Source organism: Vanellus vanellus (assembly GCF_965231255.1).
Source record: "Vanellus vanellus genome assembly, chromosome: 1".
Taxonomy (NCBI): Eukaryota; Metazoa; Chordata; class Aves; order Charadriiformes; family Charadriidae; genus Vanellus; species Vanellus vanellus.
In genome coordinates this window covers 22,758,626-22,785,809 of record NC_138905.1, presented here as the reverse complement: position 1 = coordinate 22,785,809, position 27,184 = coordinate 22,758,626, and the positions used below count along the sequence as shown (strand labels likewise).

General features: G+C 42.7%; 1 protein-coding gene across 1 annotated transcript in view; it reads right to left on the bottom strand.

The window, feature by feature from the left end:
• Nucleotides 1–26,375, bottom strand: part of TRABD (TraB domain containing) — a 36,068-nt gene extending 9,693 nt beyond the window's left edge. Inside the window, exons 1-7 of the mRNA XM_082479932.1 lie at nucleotides 26,297–26,375; nucleotides 13,820–13,882; nucleotides 11,548–11,626; nucleotides 8,809–8,975; nucleotides 8,049–8,189; nucleotides 3,118–3,228; nucleotides 1,627–1,766 (exon numbers count right to left, since the gene is read on the bottom strand). Coding sequence (XP_082336058.1) covers nucleotides 1,627–1,766; nucleotides 3,118–3,228; nucleotides 8,049–8,189; nucleotides 8,809–8,975; nucleotides 11,548–11,626; nucleotides 13,820–13,843 — 662 coding nt within the window. The 5' untranslated portion in view covers nucleotides 13,844–13,882; nucleotides 26,297–26,375. The remainder of the gene's footprint in view (nucleotides 1–1,626; nucleotides 1,767–3,117; nucleotides 3,229–8,048; nucleotides 8,190–8,808; nucleotides 8,976–11,547; nucleotides 11,627–13,819; nucleotides 13,883–26,296) is intronic.
• Nucleotides 26,376–27,184: the final 809 nt, after the last annotated feature.

Genomic DNA, 27,184 nt, shown 5'->3' with positions numbered 1-27,184 from the left:
CCTTCTGTTTGCACCCACAGCTGTGGTACAGTCATAGTTTGTGGCAACAGAATCACCTGGTTTTGCATCACTGTGTACTGAAGAACGATGGCAAACCTGCTTTCTTTAGTTTCCAAGATTAAAAGGACACTATAAATGTCAACAGGGACAACCAAAATGAGAAATGCATTGCTAGCTTTCAACAGATGATAGAAGCGCCAGACTGACACAAATTTGATGTTTAATTATGACTCCGTTTTCTGTAGAACCTCACGTTGATGGCTGAGTGCAAAACACCCCCCAACCAACTTCCTTTCCTTTTCAGCTCCTACCTACATGTTATTTTAAAAAAAAAAAAAAAAAAAAAAAATCAATCAATTGTACAACAACAACTGAGACGTTATGTTCAAACTTCAGGGGAAAGCTAGTGTGCATATACTGTAATTATCTTAATACTGCAGTTGAAAACCAAAATGTTCATAAGATGAATAGAAGAATGAGAGAAGTTGCAGAGAAATATATCCACCAATGACCCCCCAAAGCCTGCAAATAGTTTCATGCTAGTATGAGACCGGTAAATAAGAAAACTTTTTTCGTGTGTGAACTGTAATTAATGGATTGTAAGAGGGTCAAACTCATTTTACAGATGAATGTAACAGCAAGTATTTACAGGAAACGACAATTAAGTAAATGCTAAAACTTGACAATAGAAGGTTTGATTGACATGACTAGAGCTTAAGTCCCGGCCTAATTTTAAAAGCCTGAAAAAAATGCCATAGATCACTTCATGAGCTGTGCAGAGGTTTGGTCACAGAGTATCAGAAAGGCGCTGAGATTCAGGGACCATGTGCACGGGGAACCTGTTTCTGGCAAGCCTCCGACCACTGCGGGTCTGGTAAAAGCAGACTGAATTTAGGAGGACAGCTGTGCACGTGTTCTCTCCCAGTGCAAGCAAGTTACCACACACCTACTTGTGGCCAGAAGGAAAGAGGAAGCAAACTTGGCACAAACTTGCCCCTTCCCCTGAAGGGCAGGGGAAACCAGAACAAGAGAATAGCTGTCTGAGAAGTATTACTGTTAGGCAAAAAAGTTCCTAACAATGTCTCTTTAAGAAGGCCATAATCATTAAGAGTCCACATGTTGTTCACAGACTTTAAATGTTTTCTCTTGTTTCAAAAATCTGCTCAGACAGCAAAGTCAGTTCTCAAGCTGCCCTGATCTAGGTGCAACTTCGCACAGCAGGCCCCTTTGGAAAACTTAAGGAAGTATAAATCAGCATACGGAGGTCCTACTCTCTTCCATTTACAATATCAGCACACAGTAGTGGGAAAGATTTTACTTTCAGCATAAAAATAAAGGAAAAAAAAATATTTTTTTAAGTACACTAGGAATTCTCCAGCACCAAATCTTTCACTTCACCTGGAAGTAATGTATCAGACAATTAAAGAAAGAGCTGGAACAAGATCAGAAAGCAGCTTTATTTTAAAAAATATGGATTATTACAGGGTAGTTTGTGTATTTATCCTCCTCACTAACTTCAAGTTTCACTACATCAGGCTGGGCACTGAGGACTTCCAGCTCGTACTAAAGCCAAACTGAAGAATTGAACAGTTCACCCTGATAAACATACGGGATGCTTATTCATACCTGATTGGGTCAGATAAGAAGCAAAGGCCCCAGGCAAGCTTGACTTTTTGCCAGAAAGAAAGCGCAGCGATCGCTCTCTTAAATGTAACAGGGATGGGTCGGTCTCCAAGATGGAATTTACAGAAAGGTACTTTACTGGCCTGAAAGAGAAGATTTTTAAAAAGAGAAGGTATTTTAAAAAAGAGCAAGTAGTGTCATACTTCAACATCAAGAAGTATTTTGGCTTTGCAGTAAACAAATTTTCAAAAATACTACCTTATAAAGGAATACCTCATCTACAAGATGCAGTAGGTATTACAGTGAAAACATTAATTTGTAATGCCACCCTCTTTAGGTTACTTTTACCTAAACAGAAAGCTGCTGCTTATGACTACTTAAAGTGAATAGATGGGGCTCAATATGTATCTGGGTCTGAATAAAGTCTAAGGTGAAATGACTGTGCTCATTTTGCTTTTACCTAGGATTTGTCAGCATCACAAACCTAGCAGTTTGCCATGGTAAAATATATTTGAGAAGGAACTTATGAAACAAGAACTGATGCCAGATACCAAACAACAACGCGAGGTGAGACTGCTGTAGCTTAGACTGACAAATTTTAACACAGTACAGAATTTCTAGAAAATTATTTCCTATGCATACCTGTTTAAAATTTTCAAACAACCACTTTAGAACAGGACAGAGCTAATATATACTTTTTTTTTTCTTTCCCACTTAAAATGGGAAACACTTAAAAAAACTCTGGCCTGGAATACTGAGAAAAATAAGCCTTGAAACAGTTTTCTTAGTGATAAATATACCAAATTATTCCAGATTCTTTAACAGCTACGTTCTCTCAGATTTCCTTACTAGTATGTAATTTACATAAAAATAGCAAGATACATTCTGCAAGGTGGATATATACAGTGAAAATAGTGTCTCAGTATTCCCAGACAAAAAAAAGAATAGCAGTGATATACAGTAGAAGTCCAGCTACTATTTACCTCCCAATATCACAGCTGGCAGTAGTACAAAAGGGAACGTTGAAACACCAGATAGGACTAATAGACCAGCCAGATAATTCCCCAAACATTCTTTCTAGATGAATGTGGTAGATCTCATTAATGCTGTAGAGTTCGTTTTTACAGCCTGAAACCTTGACACACCAATGGTGGGACCAAAATCCATATCCAGAATTCAAAAGCAATTATTTAATAGGAACAAAATAAGTAAGTTATTAATGAAATTAAAACAAATGCCATCAGAAATATCATCAGGAAAAACCCTTACTGTGTGAAGCCTTTTTGGAGTTGCTTTCATGCCACTTACAGCTACAAACCTCTGCACTTTTGAGTTCACTTTGAAGCTGAAGACAATCCTTACTACTTCGTAGGCTTCAGCACAAGTACAGCCACAGTGCTCTTTTCTAGTCACTAACAAATGGTTTTATTTAGTGCAACTCTGGGAGCAAAAGACCAGTAGTTTGACTTTAGAAAAAACATTTCAAGTTCGCACCTCTTTGAAAGCCTCCCTGAATTCTCCTCCTGGGGCCATTCCCAGCTGTTCCGTGATGTGGGCAGAAACCTTCAGAAGCAGCATTTGCATCAATCCAGACATAACTCCATTCTGGCGGAAAAGGGAGAAAAACATTAAAAAAACCCAGGGGGGAAAAAAAAAAATAATAAAAAAAAAAAATCAATAAGCTACGTGGATGTCTCTGAAGAACAATGCACTGTTTACAGTCATGAAAACATTAATTATCTTAGTGAAGAAGCAGTACTGAAGGTACCTTTTGGAGCCAATTCACTAATCAATACAGCTCTTGAATTCAATTTCTATCTGTTGTGAAGTAGCTTTTTAAATTCAGTGTGCAGCTAAAGTATTCTCCCTTTCAACAAAACTGTATGGCAGAGTTAAGAAAAGAAAGGAGGACAGCCAGACTTACATCAGTCTATATTTGCTACACCTGCATGAAGAAAGTGTTTGAATAACTGAATGGTAAACCAGCTCACGCTGTGCATTTAATTTTTCTTGATCTATCCAGCTACAAAAAAGGTGACCACAAGAGTACATTCCATTGAATGTACAGTGAACGCCATGTTACAGAGATATTGAAAGGGAAATAGCTAGTGGTCTAATCATAAACACTCCCCCAATCCTGGGAAACAGTAGGCTGAGCACTGGATGGGTTAACAGCCACAGAAACACAGAGAATCCAGTGTTGTGCAAGAAACTGCTGTGCATGACTTCAGCACATAAGACCTTAGGAAAGACCTCACAGTCCTGAGTATGACTCCCTCCCACAAGCAGAGTAAAGGCTCCTCCTCACACAAAGTTTTTTTTTTTGTTTGTTTGTGTTTTTTTTTTTTTTTTTTTTTTTTAATCAGTGCCTGAGTGTTACCTGTCCCCAAGCGTAACCTATACCTTGGTTACACATCTCCTCCACTTCGGCATCAGTCCATGACCACAGGGTCATTCCTCCTTCCCTTGCCAATGGTTAATTTCCTGCTATATCACCAGCTTCATGCAACTGAAGATGAGGTTACATGGGATAGCTTGAGTAAATACAACTGCTTGAAGTTACCAGAGGAAGGTCCTAGTCTCCATTCCTTCCTCCGAAGGCCATGCTCAAATGACCCACCCTGTGCCAGATCTGATGCTTGTATGACCTCTCCAAAGGCTGCAGGCAGTTCTGCAGGTAAGTGGACTCAAGGGTCACTGAGGACCAGAACTGGCAGAAGAGAGGGGCTATTTTCAAAGCTAATTGATTACCTGCTTTATCATGCTACCAACTAGCAAGCATGGAAGAAAGACAGGGCACTGACCTCCTGGGGAGACATAAGGAAGAAAGAGGGCAGGTGAGAAAAAGGGTTTTCGGCATCCTTGAGATCCAGTTCAAAAGCCTGGGGGACAAGGGTTTCCAGAAGTTCAGAAAAGATGCCCATGAAGAAAGGAAAACTAGGATAGTGCAGCCTGTGGTCATTTGCTGGCTGATCTCCCCTTCAGGATTGATGTATTTGAAGTTGCATTTTTACACAGCAACAGAAAGATTCATCCTGCTGGCTAACAGAGGGATGCATCTTTGAAGTGTGTCTGAGTCATTTGTGCTCTTAACCTGCAGGAAACTCAGTGCCTGCCATATCTGCTCAGCAATGAAGAGAGAAAAGGTGACAAGCAGCCATATGTAGCAGCAACCAGTGACAACTGGCCAGCCACAAAGTGTTGGGGGATAAAGAGAAAAATGTAAAAAAAAAAAAATAAAAATGATGGGAGCAAAACAGTAAAAGAGGTTATCAACAATAACAGATCATTCAATGCCAGATAAAGAAAAGCTGACCACAAAAGAAAATTAAATCCTGAGTGGCTGGCAATAATTTCACAGGTTAGATGCAACAGCTATAAACACAAAGTAATGCACACATAGAAAGAAACTTAACTGCACAGGCAGAGGGATGCAGAGCTATTAGTACACAGGAGAGAGAAAGCAAAATACGGATTTTATCACCCCAATGTTCAATACCAGTCAGATAGCAAGAGCAGTGAGAGGGATTACCAGCAAAGGAACAAAATAGAAACATCGGTGTGCTGCTGTACGATCTTTAGTGGAGTCCTGTCTTGAAAACAAGATACTTGAACTAGTAAATGCACAAAGAAATACTAAACATATGAGAAGAGATTAAACATTAAATACTCATGAGGCTTTGGAAAGGATGACTGAGGAAGATAACTCTACCAGACACTATGACTAGCATGGAGACAGTGAACAGGACAGGAGAAGAGAGGAATGAATATTCAGGTAAAGTATGACTGCAGGTTCTAATGCTTTTCCCCAGACAACTGTTACTAGCAGCTGTCAGAGGCCTTCTGGAGCAGATAAATCTTCCACTGGACTCAGCACAACCATCCTTATACTATGTATGGGAACATGACATAAGGAGGGGGCCTTGCAGCTACTCTCTTGACTGTAAAAAGAAAAAAAAAAAAAAAAAAAAATCACAGATCCAGCACTAACTGCAGAACTTCAGGTAGAAACAAACTGTTTGTATTTTAGTCCTCTGGGTTTCTTTTTCACTGGCCAGAAGCATTAAAAAAAATCCTATATTATAATATATACCTGCACAGGTAACTTCAGCCTAAAGGAGTAGGTTAAAAAAAAAAAGTGAGGTTGAGCTAAGATTATGCTGCCACCAGCCCACTTTCTCTTCTGTCCCAGAACAAGGTTTCTCAACTCCTCCTCTGCATCAGGACCAGCAACCATATGGCCACACAGGGACACAATGCAGCTAAAAAGCAAGCCCTGTTCAGAATGCCACATGGCCATGGTATGGACACAGAAGAGACAGTGGAAACAGGAAGCCAGGGGAGAAAATAAGACAAAACCTGTTTTACCAGTTTGGTTTAAGCTAACTGTTACTGTGCATCTTCAGGTAACCTGCATGTGAGCCAGATACCAGTCTGCGCTGTGTTGCTTTGCTTAATGGAAAGTAAACAGGCAGTGCTCTGCAAACAACTAAGGGTTTTGAAATTCAAGGAGGGGCTGGAGGAAGGCTGTTTTTAACCCACAACAGTTGCCTGATAAGCTGTGAATACCAGTGACCCATTGCTAGTGTGTCACATTAACACTCTGCTCAGTTTCCAACTTCAATTGAGTCACAGAATGCAATTTTACTGCTCAAGATTTATACAAGTAATTACAAAAAGACACAGTTTTCTTTTCCTAATTTTATAGTCAAGGATGAAAGCTACAAGCACTTTTGACTTTTGGTGTAACTTTTGGGCCCAAATGCACATTTCAATGAGAGAGGACAACTAAAGCATGATTGAGCGAGCAACTTACCCGCTGGTTTGATTTTTACTAGACAAAAAGATGCTGTAATTTAGCATGAGTCAGTTGGACTATTTTTCCTGGTTTTCCCTATATAACCCATGCTGCTACTGAATCAAAGGGGGAGGGTTGGGGTTCTTTTTGGTTGAGACTACGGATGGAGAAATATATTATTTAAAAGGCACAATGTCCAAATTTTATTATTTGCATCATCTCTGGTAACAAAGGAGACTCAGATTGAGTTGTAACAATAGGAAGGATCTTTGTATTGTTCTCTGGCTTTGGAGCCAACACAGTCTGCATTTCCTACTGTCTGCACACGAGATCCCTTCAAGCCCTGGTAGGAACTGTTAATTACAAACCTGCCAACATGAATTTATATCACAGAGGAAAAAAAAGGCTGGTATTTTATTTTCGTTGTCCTTTTGCTCTTAACAGAAAAGAACAGCAAGAACCGTTGCTTTTAGCTTTGATATTTACAAAAAAAAAAAAAAAAAGAAAAAGAAAAAAGGCTGTGTGCCTGTTTCCTAGGTCAGAAGACCTAGTTGTTGTGGACATGCAACTTTTTGCTACATGCACCTTACCTAAAACAAACAGATGGATGCAGTAATTCATGCAATATGCAAGCGTTTTGCAATGTTCTTTCCTTTGATAGGACATAAATAAAGAAAACAGGAAAGACGCATTATTGCCTAACTCTGAGTCAGAAAGCCTGCCCTAAGACACTCACACACGCACACACACAGGCAGACTGGCTCCTAGCCACTGCAAGTGCTTCTGCATGGATGCAGATTACATTCTTATGGGGGGTGCAATCCTGGAAATTCCCCAGTTACAACAATAAAACAATTCCAATGTATAATTACCACACAACCAAAATAACAATCTATGAATTTGTTCATTCTGGAAACCCTTCTTGCTATTGACCACATATTGTCATTCTAATCAAATGTCCTGTCATTTTTTAAGTCAACTTTGCGCTGTTTCACTGTGCCTAACTTAGAAATTACTTAAATATAAGCTCACTGGCGGAAACTGAAAAAAATACAGGACAACACTTGTTTTGTGCACACATCCCAGACAGCAACCTGTCAGAGTACTTATAATTTGAACAGAATCACACATTTTTCAGTCCAGATTTTTCAAAAACCTCCCTCAAGGCCTACTGTCAATTAGAAATTACTCAAAAGACAAGTGATGAGAATTAAAAAGAAAAAGCAACACACTAGGAGGAATGCATCTAAAGAGATCATGACAAGCAATACCAAAATTAATTGCTCCCTAAATAGCTGTGATACAGATACAGCTTACTAGAATAATAATCATATTTCAATATATTAGCAGAGCATTACAGTTACAAAGTTAGACTTGTGTCCTGCAAATGGCATAACTGCTAAACCCAGGAGGATTTCTGCTGAGGTCAACAGCTGCCCAAACAATCCCGTTGTGGATCAGAAGCCCTCAATACCGCAGCTGAAAAACACCCCACCAAAGCTAACTTTGCCACTCTCACCTAGGTGAACAGCATTAGGTTCCCAGCTGGTGGGAACACTGGGTTTTGGTTGTAACTTGACAAATTACTCTTAACACAAACCTTTAATTCTTACTGTGGGAATCATACCTGCTTTATAGCTTGTTGAAGTTTTTCCAGATTTATTTCTTTGGCTTCTTTTAGTAACGTCTTTTCATCCATCTTTAACATAGAAACTCTGTACTGGCATAGTTCCACTACAACTACATCAGGCTGCACTTCTTGTATTGTCTGAAAAAGATGCATTTATTTACATGAGTTTAGGAAGGATTAAACAGAAATAAGAACAGTATGAAATAGTTCCTACTTTCACTGGAGCTTCAGACTTATTTGCATCTTGAGAACGGAATTCAAGTTTGGGGTGGCATGGTTTTACAGCTCAGTATTATACGCCCCCAGCACACAGAAGTTGTAAACTGCAGTTTCTGTTCTAGGCTTTGCATCTTCTCAGCTTGTCCCTGTCAATGAGTACGCAACAACCACAGTATGCACTGTTGGTGTGACATGATGCTGTATCGTGACAGGCAACGTAAGCTTCACTAGCGAGACTTCTACTTTTAACACTGGCACTGTATCTGCATTTATTGTTTAAGGACAAATAAAAATATTTGAGATGGGAGAGCAACATATTGCATCAAAAAATATTAAGAAAATAAGTCTGCTTCTTAGTTCATCCCACATCTGCTTCTTAGCCCTCCAACAGCTAACAAGGGAAAAAAAAAAAAAAAAAAAAAAAGAGTCTGGAGGTTACAGCACAAAATCAAGTCAGAGAGCTGGACTTCATTCTACTTAACGCTAAGTTGACAACATTATAAACATGCTGCTGAGTGGGGTCCCACTTAGTATTTACCTTCACTACATCCTTTTTGCTGCTGTCACTGAAATGGGCTGTTCCAACCACATATACTTTAGAACCATCCTCGGTGTCAAGCTCAGTCACAGTGCTTGGTAAAGTAGGCTTTTTCTGCCTTTTCTTCATCTTCATCTCCAGGAGGATTTTAAATGCATCTGCATCAGCTATAAACATAAAGAAAAACAGAAAAGAAAAGCATACATGACTATAAAGTGCAGATAAGTAAAACAGAAAATAAAAACGTCACCACTAAACAGCAGAGCAGAGCTAAAAGGCCATCGATTTACCACTGTAATCTTACATTCAATTCTGAGGCTACATCATTGAGAGTGCCACCACTGGAGAGGCTGCCTCCAAGCATGGGTCTCAGTCCAGGTTTCCTACCCTGTGGACACTGGGACAGGTTGTCCACGCAGTTCAGTAAGGGAAAGAGAGAAGCTGTGTGGCAGTTGAGGTGGATAGAGAAGCAAAGAATACTTAGAAAAGGTATACACTAAATTGAAATTAAAAAGAGCATTGTTTTTTAATTCTAGAACAAAAGCATTCCCTTTTGGGATTTTATCTGTATAAACGATAGCAACACATGTACACTGGCGTGAGCGTGCAATAAAGTCACCTCACATATTGGCACATATAGGGTACCTACAGTACCAATCAGCCTTTTCTGTGATAAGCACACCAGGGCTCAGCATACAATTGAAAATTAAACCTTAGAGGTATTCAGGTGAGGAAACCAATCATTCTTCCCTAGTTTCAACAACAAACTATTTAAGACCAAAATGGTACAATGTGAGTTCAGCCCAACTATATCAAGCTTGCCATGAAAAACAGGAAGATCTATCAGTTCCCTCACAGTTGCTTGTTAAATGACAGAAAGCCTTATTAACTGAGATAGAGAAGCTTCAGTTTTACATCAATAGGAAATATAACAACTTTGAACAAGTCATCTTTAAGATGTAATGCCTCTTAGAAAAAAAAAAAATATCAAGTAGGAAAGCAGAGTTTTATTTCCAACCAACTCTCTTTCTCTGGCAAGCTGTTGTATAAGTTAGCAGAGGTCTCAAGTTGTCCAGAAGCCTGGAATAGGATCATAATCCCAGGGGAGAAAAAAAAAGGTTAGTGAACAGTTTGCAGGCAGGGTGTCAAAGATGCAGATAAATTACAGCCTCCTACCATACATTCATTCATTTCAGGAATCTGGTTTAAACTATGCAGCCTGGCCCCAGATCTGTCCCACAAACATTTATCTCACAAGATTTTATATTAAAAAACAAAACAAAACAAAAGCCACCCTCCAACATCCTTCTTAGTTAGCATTTTAGTAGCCTACTACTTCCTGGTCAATACGCAAGAACATGGTATGTTGCAATCAGCACAGTCTGATCTAAGACCATGTTGCTGCCAAAACAGATGGTGATGCTAAGGAGGTGGTGAGGAAAACATGACTGTAAAAGGAAGGAGAAGAGGTAGGGGCTGTTGCATTTGTAGCACTCATAATCATAAAAGCAGCCATAGTAGATCAACCAAAATCTACCTAAGCAAATATCCTGCCTCCCACAGTGGTCAAAAGTGGATACCTAAGGAAAAATATAAGAAATGCAGAAGTGTGCACGATACCTTCCCCAAATACTCTCCTAGCCTGAAACCATTTATGGCTCAGATTTTCCCTGTTGAAAGTGGTTTCTACATATTCAGTAACCCTTAAAGGATTTAATTTCTATTAATTTTCAAGCCTTCACCTCATACATATATTCAGAATGTTTCATGTGAAGAACAACTGCTATGATAGGGCAGTACCAGATGTTATCATCTAAGGACACAATCAAGGAAAACATTCTCAGAAGCAGCTATGGTTTTTATTAAACCACCTTCTATATCTGGAGAAAAAAGCAACATAAAAAATTAATCTGCTTATTTAGGTCTGAATGCTTCTCCCATAGCTTTAGTCAAGGCTCTGTTTGCTCCCATGATTGTTATTTCTGAAAGCTACAATCCCTAGGGATTATTCAGCAGCTTCAGCATTATAGTAATGTTGCTGTGACCTGCTAATTTGCCCTAAGGTAGTTCAGAGCCTATTATTTACCAAAAAGCACAATCTGGATGTTCCTGTTGTTCAAAATGAGCATTGTGTTCATCAACATCAGAACGGTATATCAAAAAACACAAAGTAAATCCTCAGAAGCTTTTGTTTTCTCCTGAGAAAGAAGTGTCTGTCATTATCTGACCCTTACCACTAAAAAGGTAAGGATGATACTCTTCCTGGGCTTCACAAGACAGTTGTGGCTGGAATACTTCTGTTCCCACATCCTGCAGGCTTGGCCTTCATATCAAAACATTATTATGCTGGCATGGGCAAAGTATTCCACGTGGGACAACTGATTCAGCATCTAGATGCCAGAACGCCAAAGCAACCATGTACTTACCCGCCTCTGGCTTAGAGGGTGACGACTGAGCTTAAAACAATAGCTGAGTATATCTATTAAATCAAAAAACATTTACTTTCTTTTGAAAGCACGGGAGCAGCAAACTGACAATCAGTATGTCATTGCTCTTTACGAATTTGGTTTATGTAACTGGGCCTTTCTACAAATTATGAACAGATTAAGTCAGATATGACCTCATTCGCATCCCCCTTTTGTGGTAACAGCCACATCCTTATTAGGTAAGGAAAAAGCACGGACAGTTAGCTTATACTTCCAACGTGATACACCCTCCCCAGTCAAACCAGAAACATACAGATATTCTGCGATACACTTGACGTTTCCTTTGGGCCATCTTCTGGTGCATCAGAGGAGGACATTGGATCTGCAGCAGCCTGTATGAAACAAATTCAAAAGGAGGCTGGGAATTATAATGGAATGTTTTAATACATATTTCCCCTTGTGAGTTTGCTTGATTTGAACCTACATATAATATTCAAGCAAGTAAATAATTTAAGCAGTGTCAACAGTTCAAAATGTCTGTGGTTTTACAACTGTTTTTCTCCTAGCCTGACAAATATGAGAAAGAACATATTAAAAACTAACTGTTCCATGCCTATTTTAAAAGATAATATTTGTACCTGGCATGGATTTTTTTTTTTTTAAAATCTGATTCTAGAATAAAAAGAACTATCTCTAACACTACTATAATGTTTTCTGTGTTGGAAACTAAAATGTGCACTGATTATTATAATACCATTCCCATTTATAAGATGGCATATTTGACTCAACTACCAGTTAGCATTATTTTGTCAGGAGTCTGACAAAGTTAATCAGCACTCACAAGAATACACATATCCATTCAAGAAAAGACTGCTTAAGTATTTTATTCTGTTGAAATAAGTGTAAGGTAATTACACAATATACGCATCCAATCTTACAAAGTTTATGTGTATGTTAATTTTATACATATCAGAAATCAAAGCCAAAAATACGCAAAGCATCTGTATAGTTTTGTTCTCTAAAGGATCAAAAGATAATTGAAAAGATTCCTAAAGAGTGACTTTTAACTATTATTACTAGAAGCATATGAGGCAGGTCTTTGGCTAACAAAACCTTTCTTATTTTTAACCAACAGGCAAGTTTTAAAACCCGTGCACAGAGCTCAAGCAATCCCAGTCACTCAGCCTGTGTCATCCAAGTTGGAGGGGCAGAGTTAGTGCAGAAAAGAGACTTAAGAATCAGGGAATGCCCAACTATAAACTCTCTCTAGGCAACTGCACTAATTCAAAGTTGAATCAGGATTATTATTGGGAGAATTTGGAATTCTTGAACAACATTAAGTCAAAAAGTTAGAGACAGGATGTGAATCCATCATCATTCAAGTACCTTCCACATGAAAGGCAGTATGAATGAGTCAGCAAGCAGGCAGCCAAGATCTCCTGAAAGATGTCAGCTTTTTAGCTAGAATGACTGGTTTATTCACTTTGTACTTAACCTGGCAAGATTTAAAACAGGACTGTACAAAGCGCATCCAATTGTTAAAAGTTTTGAACATAAGGAATTAATTTCCTCTTGCATTCCATTATGCCAAACAGTAATTTTCAGATAATAAATCCTGGGTGTCTTACCTTGGCCCCACTGAAGGTAAGGCAAAATTTATCACATATTTCATGGAATAAGACCAAAAAGTACAAACAGCTTTACAGGGCAAATTTTAAAACGTTCACAGCAACGTATCATCCTTTCACTACAAAGCAAAAGTCTGTTCATTGACAACTGCAAACTGCAATTACACCGCAAATTGCAATTACGTTCACAAATCTAATTTAGCACCAGCTCAGCTTTTGATCACAACATATGGCTTAACTCTACTGCTTGCATATGTAACTCTAGTCACAAAAATATTTTGGAAAAATGTATCCGTCTGCAACACATGGAATTAATCCTCTCACTTATGCTGGCTTTGTCATCATAACATTACAACATTGCAGAGGGGAAAAAAAAAATATCACTAAGCACCACATTAAGAGTCTGCCTTTTTTTTTTTTTTTAATTAACTAACAGGACACAGGAACCGACATTCCTATATCTCATAAGAGAAATATTTCCTGAGCTTCACCTATTACACCAGAAAAAGGTTCTGAGATACAAAAGGAGAAGAAAAGGTAGAAAAAAAATACCTGTTCCATTTGACACGTTATTAACATATGTGCAGTGAGATCATTCATATACAATCAATTTGTGTAATTTACTCAAAGTATTTTTTCCTCCTAAAGGTTTAAGCTCATAGGTTAGGCTATTTTGTACAATTCCTCACTTGCAAGTAAATTAATACAAAAGACCCTTTTTAGCTTTTGCAACTGGAGGGAAAAGGACCCTGAAAAGAAGAACCCAAATGTGGGGAAAAAAAAAAAAAAAGCACTCAGTGCCCCACCCCCCTGTTTTAAAAGGGGTCTTACACTGGTAGTCTCGACCCTCTGACTTTGCAGACCTTCCCCGAGAATGAGTGGAAGAACCTACGTGATTCAGAGTCTTGACCTTCCCCACAATTCTAAGAAAAAAAAATCTTCAGCTCCAAGCCCTACCTCAGGCTGTTGCTCCTCTTGCATCCCTGCAGTGTAGACTTATTTTCACCAACCACAAAAGAACTGCAAGAAGTAAAAGGAATGGAAGACAATTAAAAATTAATGGAATAACACAGAATATTTGTTTAAGAACTGTAAGGGGGAGAGGGTGGAAGCAGAGATGTCTCTCCAATCCCCAATAAAAATTTAAGTAATAAAAGTGGGAAACTGAAGATGCACAAACACCACCTTTTCAACTGTACTGCTGTTAAAAACAACATAACACCAAACAAAAAACCCCAACACTCCCACCCCCTTTAAGTAAAACTAGTGTGTTGCAATCCGGTTCTTAAATTGGCTCTAAATCCAGAGCATAGTCCTGAGAATATCTTGAGGAACAAGGGTGGATTTCACAGGAACTCACAATTTCCTTTTTTTGCTGTCTTAGATTCTGAAGAAAATGCCTTCTTACTCCAGAGCACTCATAAGTAATTGAAGATACAGGATAGGTGCCAAAAAGGTTTCAGCAATAGCAAAACCCTTGCTTAACCAGATCAGTAGTTCCGCCTTGTCCAAATTAACTACATCAAGTCAGGTTTTAAGCCAAATTTTAGGAATCATAAGCATGTATGCCTAGGACTTCACCGCTACAAGGAACAGGAGAGCAGTCACAGTCTTAATATTCACCTAAAGAGCCACACACATTGTTATCACACACTGTTAATCTGTTCTGCATCATGTTATAGTGTATATATTTACAAATATGCCAGGGTCAGGACAGCAGCAAGATCATGCCTGTGTGAAAAATCCTGGGAACTGGGTTTTCAAACCCTTAGTGAATGGTTTCCATGTCTTAGTTTTAAGATTCTTTCTTCCATCCACATTGTTCAAATCCAAAAGTTCCCCCTGAAGCTGGCAGAGTGCTGCGATTTGACTTTGATGCAGTCCCTGAGGGGACTGCACAGGACACAATGTGTAACTGGTTCTCATTCTGCTTATTCTCCCTGCTGTCCCACTGAAATTGAAGCACTCGAAGAAAGCGGTGCTTCTTCACTACAGCAGGTTAGTTCCCTCTGACCTGTTTCACGGCATATGTGAACAGTGTTTTGTTTTATTAGGCTGGAGAGCAGTCCTGACCAATTTATTCATACAACATGTTTGCAGCCCCGATCTGAGGAATGGAGGGGACAAGCTAGGCTCCTGCCCTACGCCCCGGTGAGGCTGGAGGAAAGCTGGCTGGCACCTGGGTGACAGCAGATTTGAGCACACAAACGTGATGGCAAGAGGGGCCCTGCCCTCCCCTTCCCCAAACGCAACAGTCTCCTTGAGTCTGATTAACGCTCTGCATCCTGATTTCTAGCCTTTGTTTTCAAGTGTTTTGCTTTCTAGCTTTGCTTAAAATATGTTCCTATAAAAACTGTTCGCCTGGGCAGCATGAAGCATGCAAGAGTAATTCAGACATCAGGCACACCTCCCTCCACGTGTGTATGGAGGAACTTCAGCAATTCACACCTTCATGTCGTCCACTGCTAGTGGTCAGCCAGCAAATGGGAGAACACAGCTGCAGGCTGGGCAAGAAGAACACAGAGTGGCCAAAAGCCTGGCTTTGGCATATTCCTTGGAGCAAAACCCCCACGAAACTCAGAGCCCCGTGCCCCAAGCAAGCAACAGCTACAGACACAGCTCCCGAGTTGCAAGGCAAATACCTTGTCAAAACAAAAACTACACACTGCCAACAGTCCAAGAGGCTCAGTAACAAACTATTTATTCAAAAACATGCAAGAAGTCTGCACAGGCAAGTACTCCATTGTTTTTGCTACAATGCACAATACAGATTTAAAACAAGGAACGTGCCTTCCCCCTTTCCAAGGAGTCAAGGAAACTTGGATGTCCAAGTAAGCCAAAAAGGTAGATGAAGGTGAACTGCTCTTTTCTGCTTCAGTGTTTCCACAATTTACATATAGTGCGGAAAGCTCTAAATAAGTGCAGCAGAAGGAAAGCCCTGCCCAGAGACCTGCAACCCAAACAGGGACAGCCTGCCCAGAGTTGTCTGGTGGCACTGTGGGCTTAAGTGAACTCAGCATCCCTGTCTCTGATAGACTAGTCTAACTATTTGTTGACTCCTGCAGTAAACCGGACTGGAGAGCAGATTCAGGTTAAAGAAACAACCCCCCCCCCCCCCCCCCCCCCCCCAAGGCATTTTAAGCTCAGATGACCAAACAGCTGCAGGAACAACTGCGGCAGCAAAACTGAAGAGACAGTATGAAGCAGAGATGCTGAAACCAACACTGGCCTCTGAGAAAATATTTGTTCAACTACAACATCAGTCAGGGGTGTACCAATACTCTGATGTTCAGCTCTGGGCTTGGTTCTTAATTGGTTTACATGCAAAATACCAGTGTTTTTCTGCCAGTGAATCAGCTGGCCCTAAATACAAACTGAAGTTCTAAACTCAGTTAAGGCCTGCTGGGGTTTGAAAACATGTCTCTTATCTATGGGAGTGCTCTTAAAAATAGTAAACTGCAAGTTTCAGTTGAAGAACAGACTTCTATACAGAAGCACCGAGTGATTTTTTTCCACCAAGTGACATTTTAGAAAACCTCATCCCGTTCTCACCACTGGGTAAATGACGTGTCTGATATTGGAGAGAGAGAGGTCTTCTCTGAAGTGTACTCATGCTAACTAGCACTGCTTTTTATCTGACCTGTACAACCTTTGGAGAAAGCAAAGCTGTTTGTTTCAGTGTCATTCCCAGCTCCACCATTCCAGCCTCTGCAGGGAGCCCACGGCACAATGGTCACAATGGTCAGATGAAAGACTGGGCAGCCACATTGACAGGCAAGTCTGCTACTGCTTTCTTCTAGGAGATCTTGTTCTCAGGTGCTTAGATCTGCTCAAGATGCATTGGAGGTAAAATTTTCCACACAGAAGACCTGTTTCCGGATTATTTTTTTTTTTCCCCTTAGAACATGCCCAGGAATTCAGGTTATTCATTCAACATTAAGAAAATTCTTACACCTGGTTATCAACAGCAAACTAAAACTCAACTGAACAACTGCTGTGAAAAATCTCCGTCTGTTCAAGCTCTTCCTTAATGTGAGGGACAACAGGCACAAAATATATCAACATTATGTCACAAAATATATCAACATTATGTCAACACCACAGTACAGACAAGGCTGGCTACTCAGCTTGTCAAGTGTCCTCCAGAACAACATGGAGAAAGTTCTGGGAACTAGTTCAATACCACAGACTCCAGGCTGACATAGCTCATCCATGTGGAAAAATTACCATCCTTGTATACCTATGTATTCACAGAAGATATCCACATCCCACGATACTTGAAATATTAATCCTGAAACCTCTGAGAGAAGACTGAACATACTTTGCTGTTACACAGATTAGGAACTGATGCACATGAATCAGTATGCACTTCCTCCGACCACATCCAACAGCAAGAAAAATGGTGCTGATTCAGATCAAATCCTGGCAAGCATCTGGGCAACTTAAATCCAAGCATTTCCAAATTTCTTAGAGCTTGATTTTTCAACCTTACAGTTTGGGTGGGTTTTTTTGTTTGTTTGTTTGTTTTTTAAATAAAGTTGAACTTCTTAAAGAAATGAGACTGGGTAACAAAGCAGAATTTATTAATCTGTGCTTGCTAACCCACAGGTGAATTTTAAACAAACTTGGCAGGGAGGCAAAAGTCTCACAGTCATTCAGATGTGCAGTGCACAGCACTGTTCCTCCAGGAAAAAAAAAGATTACTGAAGATTACAGGAGGCAGTGCATGTGAAAAAGAAGAGGTCAGCAGAACCTGCCAGGGAACAGAAGGAAATTCAACCCCAAGTTGTAAAGCCACAGGCAAAAAAGCAGCTGTCAGACTATTATTTATTGTGTCTCATATTACGTATACCACAACATCTCATAACCTCAAATTTTTCTAATTACCATGGGATTTGGCACAAACATGTGAAACCAATCAAATCCCTCTCCTCCAGCTACTTCAAAGGCTTGTAAAGAGGCCCTCATGAGATAAATCATATACTGAAAATCTCAGATATGACTGTGCATTTCTTTCAGACAAACTGGGAGATGCAGCTTCTAGGCACTCATAAAGATCAGAGATTAGAAAGTATTTCTGTTCTCTTATCTGCCAGGAGACTGTCTTAATCTGGGATTCATTCCTCCTGCTGAGAGCATCACCAAGAAAATTCCTGGAGCCAGAAGAAACAAGAAGGAGCCTGACCTGGCTCCTTACGATCCAGCAAGACTGCGGTTTGCCTCTGGAATTTTCTTGAAAGGACTCCTTGATGATTGAATTCCCAATTCAATCAGCTTCTTCCCCAGCAAGTGGAATTCTTGTTTGTTTCATCTTTGCTAGTCCCAGAGTGCTTGCCATTCACTGGGTGATTAAATATTGTTATGTATACACATACGAACAAACGAAGTCCTTTTCCAAACTCTTAAGATACCTAGGCAACTAAAGAGGAATTTTTGAGACCACCTAAAGAACTGCAAGTCTAAAATTTAGCCATTACTCATCTTCCTGATAGGCACCTATTTCCTTTCAAGGTCTGCTTGTCCCAACAGCACACAGTGGGCAGCCACTCACACAGCACTGTGGAAAAGGGGCTATATTTTTCCCCTGCACTGTGGGGATTATTCTCTTCCCCCCAACACAAGTAGTTCAGAAAGTAACCCACAGGTAAGCACAACATCTTCTAGCAATTCTTATCCTGCACAGTGGCTGACAAAAGCAGAGTGAGCAAGACCTCCCTGCCATGCTATTTTCACATCAGTCCTCCAGCTTTCCTTACCTAAATCAGCTTCAGCAGAGCTTCCTCTTCACCTGAAATCTGCTCGTGAACTACTGGCTCATTTTTCATACTGGGTAGTCTTAGCTGACCAAAGTGTTTCAGTTCTAGCTGCATATTTAGGCATCTGAAACTCTCCTAGCTCGCAGTCTTGAGGAGACAAGAGGTACACTCACAAGTCAGTGGTTCTAGAGAGGCAAGTTACAGGCACTAAAACGTGAGCTAACTTTAAAGAACAAATGCCCTTTCTCATTTCAACTAGGTGATTCAGTGAGAAAATTCAAGCACAACACAGAGGATGGACAGGCAGTTCATTAAGGTATTCTCCTACAGTAGGGCTGAATTTTTCCTTTATTATCTCATCTAAATTTGCTCCCTTCAGTCACCGATTCAACTGAATCAATAAAAAAGCTTTTTAAAAAATTCTTGTGCTCCGACCTATAAAACAACCTAGTCAGCTACTCTTTAAAAAGATTTTTATTGAATGTTTCTTCCTTCTGAGCTACACAGAAATTCAGAAGGAGCATTTGCTTTCCTCAACACATTGATAATGCAAGAGGGAAATAAAGTTCTCTGTAATCTTATAATTGCTCTGATGCTGCAGGCACATCAGAATAACTAGTAAGAAACTAGGAGCCACAAAACTGACACAACTTTTTTCACCTTTTATTGAAAGGGAAAGTCAACAATTTTTACATTTGATTTCCCCCCCTTCTAAATGTATGTATTACTGTTTTTGATACTTATGATATTCACTAGCATGGCAGAAGGTATTCACATCTCTCAGTACTCAGAGTATTAACCCCACAGCCTCCGAGATGGGATTATATGTACTTCCCTGTTTTACAAATAAGAAACTGCAGCATGTGAATACTTAAATATATCTACAAACCTGACCTCTTGCATCCAAACAAGTAGTTAGGAGGCTGCTGGAGCTTTTAAAGTATTTCAATTTTACAATTTGAATTATCCTTTGGTTTGAATCATTGACCCTTCAAAAGAAGGATCCCCACCACCCCCACCCCGGGACAGCACTTCCTCACAGTAACATGCCGACATCACTCATCCTTGTTCCTCTAGAGTCACTGTGGGAAAGACAAGAGGTAGGCAAAGGACTGAATTCGACTAAAGAGCAAGCTGTCAAAACAATAAAGTGGGTGTTCTCCAGTAGCATACCTCACATAGGTCACGCTGTAACTGAGCCAAAACTGACCTGCGCTGGACTTAAGCCATGGGCACACACAAATGACTACTTCATAGAACCATAGCATCGTTTAGGTTGGAAGAGACCTTTAAGATCATCAAGTCCAACCACTAACCTAGCACTGCCAAGTCCACCGCTAAACCATGTCCCTGACCACCACATCTACACATTGTTTAAATACCTCCAAGGATAGTGATTCCACCACTTCCCTGGGCAGCCTTGTCCAATGCTTGAAACCCCTTTCAGTGAAGAAATTTTTCCCAATATCCAATCTAAACCTCCCCTGCTGCAACTTGAGGCCGTTTCCTCTTGTCCCATCACTTGTTAGTTGGGAAAAGAGATAGACTCCCACCTCCCTTGTGGGACTTGTGCTCTAGACCCCTTACCAGCTTTGTTGCCCTTCTCTGGACACGCTCCAGCACCTCAATATCCCTCCTGTAATGTTGGGCCCAAAACTGGACACAGTACTTGAGGTGCTGAGGTACAATCACTACCCTAGTTCTGCTGGCCACACTATTTCTGACACAAGCCAGAATGCTATTGGCCTTCCTGGCCACCTGGGCACACTGCTGGCTCATATTCAGCCAGCTGTCGACCAACACCCCCAGGTCCTTTTCCACTGGACAGCTTTCCAGCCACTCTCCCCAGCCTGTAGTGCTGCATGGGGTTGTTGTGATCCAAGCGCAGCCCCCAGCATGTGGCCATGTATAACCTCATACCATTGGCCTCAGTCCCTGAATCCAGACCTACCAGATCCTTCTGTAGAGCCTTCCTACCCTCAAGCAGATCAACACTCCCACCCAACTTGGTGTCATCTGCAAACTCACTGAGGGTGCACTTGATCTGTTCATAGAGGTCATTGATAAAGATATTAAACAAAACTGGCCCCAATATCGAGCCCTAGGGAAACACCACTTGTGACCAACTGCCAGGTGGACTTACCTCCATTCACCACAACTCTTTGGGCTCAACCATCCAGAGTGTTCTACCCAGCAAAGAGTACACCCATATAAGCCATGAGCAGCCACTTCCTCCAGGAGGATGCTGTGGGAAATGGTGTCAAAGGCTTTACTACAGTCTAGATAGACAACATCCACAGACTTTCCCTCATTCACTAAGCGGGTCACCTTGTCATAGGAGATGATCAGGTTAGTTTCATGAACAGCCTCCTGACTCAGCCCTCCAACACCGGTACCCCTGGCCAGAACACAGCCTCCATCTGCTCAGCATGAGACACAGCAATAAAAATTTACTTACATCTACATGCACCAAGTGCGCCGTGTCCCTTTTATCCTCTAAACCAGCAGTTTCACTAGCAATGGTTATTTGGTTTAGCTGGTACGGCCTGTGCACTTCAGGTTCATGTTACGCACTGCATAAGCTCATCTCACTTGAATGCTGCTACCCATTAACAGGATCACTTATTTTACGTAAACAGAAGAGGCATGTCAATACTTCAGAAGATACAGACAAAACTTTTCTCCCACTGACAAAGCATTGCAATCATTGTCTCACTGTCTGGAATACCTACCAAAGTACCTTCCATGCCTAACATCTAACCTACTAAGAAGGCGAAACCAAACCAAGAGATACCCACTTACGTCTCAACACCATCCTCTGCAACAGAAGCAGAGTATTTAAGATTGATGAGGCTTTTTCCATGCTTATGCACAGAAATCTTACAAATGTTTACAAACAAACTATTATCAGCTCCAAATAGTGTCTCCTCTTTGTTGATAGACTGCTCATACTCAGAAGGATGCATCAGCTGAAACCTGACTGCCAATTAATGCAACAGCCACAAATTCAGGAATTGGAACGTATTTCAAAACCATCACCAAGGTGACCTACTCTACATATTGCACGTATCTCTTTGACACAACCCACGCCTTTGAAACTCAACTGAGCAACTGGTTCTGTGATCACAGATGGTTGTAGATTGCGGCTCTGGTTTCTCATGACTCAGAAGTTCATAAATTTCAAAATAAAGATTTTTTTACCCTCTAAGCATCAATGAGATGTTCCTGCAACATGAACTGTGCTGATGCGCACAGCCTAAACTCAGATACCCACACACTGGAGCCAACATCCATTTGCATACTTTGGAAGCAAAACGATAAGTCACAGGCAACTAAATCCATTTTGTGTGAAAGGAGGTGTTGGAACATGAGAATATCTGGCCTGGGACACTGATGCACTGAAAACATGTTTACCTTTGTCAGTGAAAGACAAGAGGCATTCTCATATATGTTTTGGGTTAATAGCAATAATTTCTGTTACACTGAATAGGGCTACTAGACCAAATGACTAAGTAGGAGGTGAATCAGGATGCTAACAGAGAGCAGAATTGAGAACAAACAATAAATCAAATCCTTACTGTTTTAAGAGGCTGCTATATTTAGAAATGTGACAGAAAGACCAAAGGGAGATGGCCCAAGCCTAGCCAGCCACTCAGAAACTCACTGTCTTAGAACCCGCACACCTACCCACGTCACTTTCCTATTTCATTCCAGTATGAATCATGTGAATTCAGGGAAGATTTAGAACCAAGATAATTTTATTAGACTTTCCTGTGATCAGCAGTTTGGGGTAAGATATCCACTCAGCACATCTCCTCCCCGCCAGGCCATTCAAAACTATGGACGAAGTGATACTTCTGAGTCTGGGCAACGGTCTGCAAAACACTCCCAAGCAGAGTAACAGGAAAAGAGCACAACTGCTGCATGCACTGTTTGTATGAAGTTCTACAAGAAGCAAATTTTCCACTGTGTTCATTACATACAAGCAGCCAGCAAAGGAGCTAGATAAAGAAGTTCTGCCATGCAACTAACCAGTGGCTTGAAAGATATTTGACTGTGGGCCACAAAACTGTTGCAAGAAGTCTTTTTAAACTCCAAATAAACATTTATTCCACTTGTCAATGGCTGTCTGCTGAGACACGCAAAAGCTGGGTTTCAAGAGTACTGGCAGATACTCCCATTCATTCATTTTGTTCTGAAGGCTTTTAAATGCAATCCTTATGATGGTAAAATAGGACAAAATAACTTTGCCCAACTGCCAAACACATTATTTATCAGTGCTCTTCTGCCTGCCCCTTTCATTCTAGTCTCCAAATAGTAGCTGGGAACAAGCTGATCTACTCTTTTTCAAAATCATTAGGTGATCACAAAAGCTGAAAACATTGTTACGTGACACGGGCCCATGTACTGGCAACAAGCAAAGACACACAGCTCTACCATGGCAGGGAACTGAAGAAAGAGGGTCAGGTTTCAAGACAGACTTAAGAGACACAAAACCCCAGGAAGCTAATTCTAGTCTGACGATACAGAAGCCCCACGTTAGCATTACTGTTCAGTACTACAGACATGCTCACACTAACCAGGAAAATTGTTTTGCTTGCACCACTCATTTAATGCATAAAGCAACCTGCACCTGACAACCTCAGTAGTCAAAAAAAGGCCTTCCCTCAAAAGATTATCTCTACTTCCATTCCTATCTGCTGCCCTCCAAACAAATGAGAAAACCCTCAGCAACTCCTCATCCTGGTTGCTCGCACACAGGTCGTCTTTATCGATTACCTCATAACTAGCTGTGCTGCAGTCCTTCTGAAGGACGGCTCCAAGTTGTGCAACGTGAGAGACACACGTCCTACCCAGGTAAGATCAGGATCTCCAGATGTACTGCACAGGTGACTTGGAGGCCTTATTTCAACTTCATCAGTGTTCCTGCTGCTGTTCAGCTGTGGTGCAGGCTCTTGCTCCCTCTTGAAAGCATGTACACCCTTCCTGCGCAGACACACAGACCTGTCAACACAGGTGGGCGACCCATAGAGACAAGGCTATTTTGCAGACAGCCTGCAGGTCTTGACTGCTGGTAAACAGGAACTCCCAGAGCTCCAGTGTAGTCTCTCCTGCAGCTCAATATGTGATGTCATCAGGACACTTAAATTCATCTACGTGGAGATGCTAAGTCCGTGCATCACTTGGTGATTTCAATCAAACTGCATAGCATGTCAACTAAAGGCAGTGGGGGAAGGAAGGAAGCAAAGAGTCCCTCTAGCTATTTTTATTTTTTTAGAAAAAGAAGTGGAAAGGAAGAGCGCTTGTCACTAAGTACATGCATGTTTTCATACAAATTTATAAACTGCAGTTAACATTAAAAAGTTATATGCCCCCAGCCATTTTGCAGGCAGGTGAAAAAAAATAAAAATCACTCCCATTTCCCATTTGTAGAGTTTGTAAGTTCGAATGCAGAACCACAGTATTAACTAACATGTTCACAGCATCTCAAATTTGAGTGGCCATTTACAAAAATCTTCAATAATTGAAGGTCTAACTTCAGAAACAACTCACACTGGAAACCAATTTGCAAATACCCATCCAGTAACAACCATTACCAACAGAATTTATAGTCCTAAATCATCCATGACAGACAAATGGTGCTGCTAACCAGTGTGGACTTTCCCTGGCAGGACGAGGAGAGCTGCAGAATCCTTCCTTCCTACCGGCACTGGCTGGCAGAGTGCATGCTGCGATATCACTTCAGACAGCTCTAGTTACACACCACTCCTATTAAATCTGGAGCACACTTATCTATGGCCTGCTCTCATTTTTTCATTTTCTAAGACTGCCCCAAATTTCCACTTCTCCCAAGTAACACATAAGGAAAAAGATGCTTTCTGAAAAGTACTATTAAAAAAAAAAAAAGGCAATCGGATGACTCTCCCACAAATAAGATGCCAATACCACCGTGTTTTATTCACAGCTGTGGTGGTGGCAGCAGCAGTGTTTCATCATATTTACCATATGGAAGAAAGAATGCACTGAAAAACACATATAACTCTCCTAGCACTGAATTAAACAATATCTGAGTCTACAGTTAAGACACAGGAGTGCCAGACACTGCCATGGCTGACAAATTTACAATCAGCAATTCAAGTTACTGAAACTTGAAAGTCTACCAAAACCCACAAACAGCAGGTCACAAGACAATGCCACAGCCATAACCCAGTATTTTCAATTAATAAACTCATTTACCTTAGAATAATTAAACATGCACATTTTTTCCCCTACTGCGTAAGGTCTATCCCCTGCTAAAATACAGCAGGGAAACCCCCAAAATCTGTTTGTTTGATTTTTTTTTTCTTTAAACTTTTGCTTTACTCTGTTAGCTTTCCAAGAAGGAATATGTGCTTTAATGAGCTGAACAGTAGGTGCACTGATACACACGTCTACAAAATGGAGAAGTGAGACCATTCCAGGCACCTCTGACATTTCTTGGGACTACTACTAACACCACCACACATACAAAGTAGCACTTAACTTTTAGAAGCCCACCCTCTCGCTTTCCCAACCTAGGAGCAACCGCTCAGCAGTTGTGACTTTCTGCAAAGTTTCACCAAACAAGAACATTCTCTTTCTTCCTGAAAGCTAGCCAAAAATAAACACCTTCGCTGTACGGATACCAGCCTAAGGGATCATCGGTACACATATTTTCCTCAAGGGAAAAGCACAGGCTGTGCCTAGGACACGAGTTATTTTCGAGACTCGAGTAAATTAGAACTATTTTCACAGGTGAATTCAAAAATCCTGGTTTCACAGTTTACTGCACGGGATGCACAACACGGACAGTATGAACGAGTAACAACCGTTTCGGGGTCAAAAAAAAAAAGAAAGAAAGAAAGAAACCTGTGAGTTTTTTCTCTCCTCCAGCTCCACCGGCACAACCAAAACCACAAGCAAATCCCACGCTCTCATCACGGAACACCCCGAAAACGTAGAACAGCCCGGAGTGCTCTGCCCGCACCACGCTGCCGCCTCCATCGCAGCCCCCACCACCCCCACGCCAGGAAACGGCCATAACGAAGGGAAGGGAGAGGTGCAGCCGCCGGTGTCACCACCGCACGCGGCGCCGGGACCTTAAAAACGGCCCCGAAGGGACGCGTTTCCCCGACTTCGGTGCTCCCCGGGGGCAGTCCGCCGGCCGGGCCTCCTCGCAGGGCTCCGGCGGGGTGGGGGTGGAGGGGGCGGGCAGCGGCCTCACGGCCTCCTCTTCCCCGTCGGAGCGGGGACTTACGCTTCAGCCTCCCCGCGGCGAGGCCGAGGAGGAGCTCGCCCCCACCCGAAGAGGGCCCCTTAGCCGCTCCCCCGCCCGCAGGGTGACCGGCGGGGCACCGCCGAACCGGTCCCGGCCGCCCTCCCCGGCGGTCCGGCCACCTGGAAGGGCAGGGCCGGGTGTGCGTGAGGCGGCGAGGGGAGGCGGCCGCGGCGTCTCCCCCCCTCTCCTCGCATGGGGAGAAACGCGACAACCCCCTCCTCCTCCCTCCCCTCCGTTCCGCTCCCCCTCACGCATCGGGGCTCGGCCCCAACATGGCACCGCCGCCACCGCCCCCCGGCCCGGCAGGAAGCGGGCACCGCTGCCACACACACACACACACCCACCACCACCCCACCCCGACCCCTCGCCTCGCTCACTTACCGTACTCGGCGGCAGGGTCGGCGGGTCCCGCCGCTCACCGGGCGGCTGCAGGAGGAGGAGAAGGTGGCGGCGGCGCCGCGGAGCTCCGGCGCCGGGGACACGCTAGCCGGACAACATGCTGCATTAGTCATTCATAAAGGAGGGGCGGGCCCGGCGCCGCTGGGCAACCTGGGCCTTGTAGTCCTTCGCCGCTTCCGCGCCCGGCGGCGACGAGGGGCGGCGGGCGGCGGTGGACTGCAGCTCCCAGGGCGCACGGGAGGGCGCACGGGCCGCGGGGCCCGGCAGACGCCGGTCGGTCCAGCCCCTCGCTCCCCCCGCTGCCGCCTTCCCCGGCGCGGCTGCCCTCCGCCGGCGGCCGCTGCGGGCCGGGAGCTGCGCGGGCCGGTGCCCGTGCCGCCTCGTAGAGGCCGCTTGGGTCTATGCCAAAAAAGGGGCCGCCTGGGGTTTCCCGGTGTGTCTGCGGGAGCCCCGGGGCGGGGAAAGGCTCGGCGGAGCGGAGGGTGCCGGCAGCGGGTCCCCTCAGCCGCCCTCGGGAGCGGAGGCCTTCTGGCAGGGAATTGAGCCGCGTCCGCATTGAGGCCGAAGCGGTGCCCTGCTGTCGCTGTCCTGCCCGGGCCAGGCCCGCCGAGCTCGGCGGGCGCAGGAGGTCTGGTTTGGTACTGGTCCTTTCGTCCTGGGCTGTAGCCTGCGGCGCTGGGCGGGTGGCCGGGGCTGCTGTGACCACCACCCAATAGGGGTGCTGGCCATCGCCTGGCCGCGGTGGCAGGCGGCTTGGAAATGTGTAGAAGCATAAGGGGCCAGAGAGCACCCTTACGTGAGGGACTGTGCAGGGTGTCCATGTGAAAACGCTGCCGTGGTCATGGTCTAGTGGCGATGGAAGACATATGG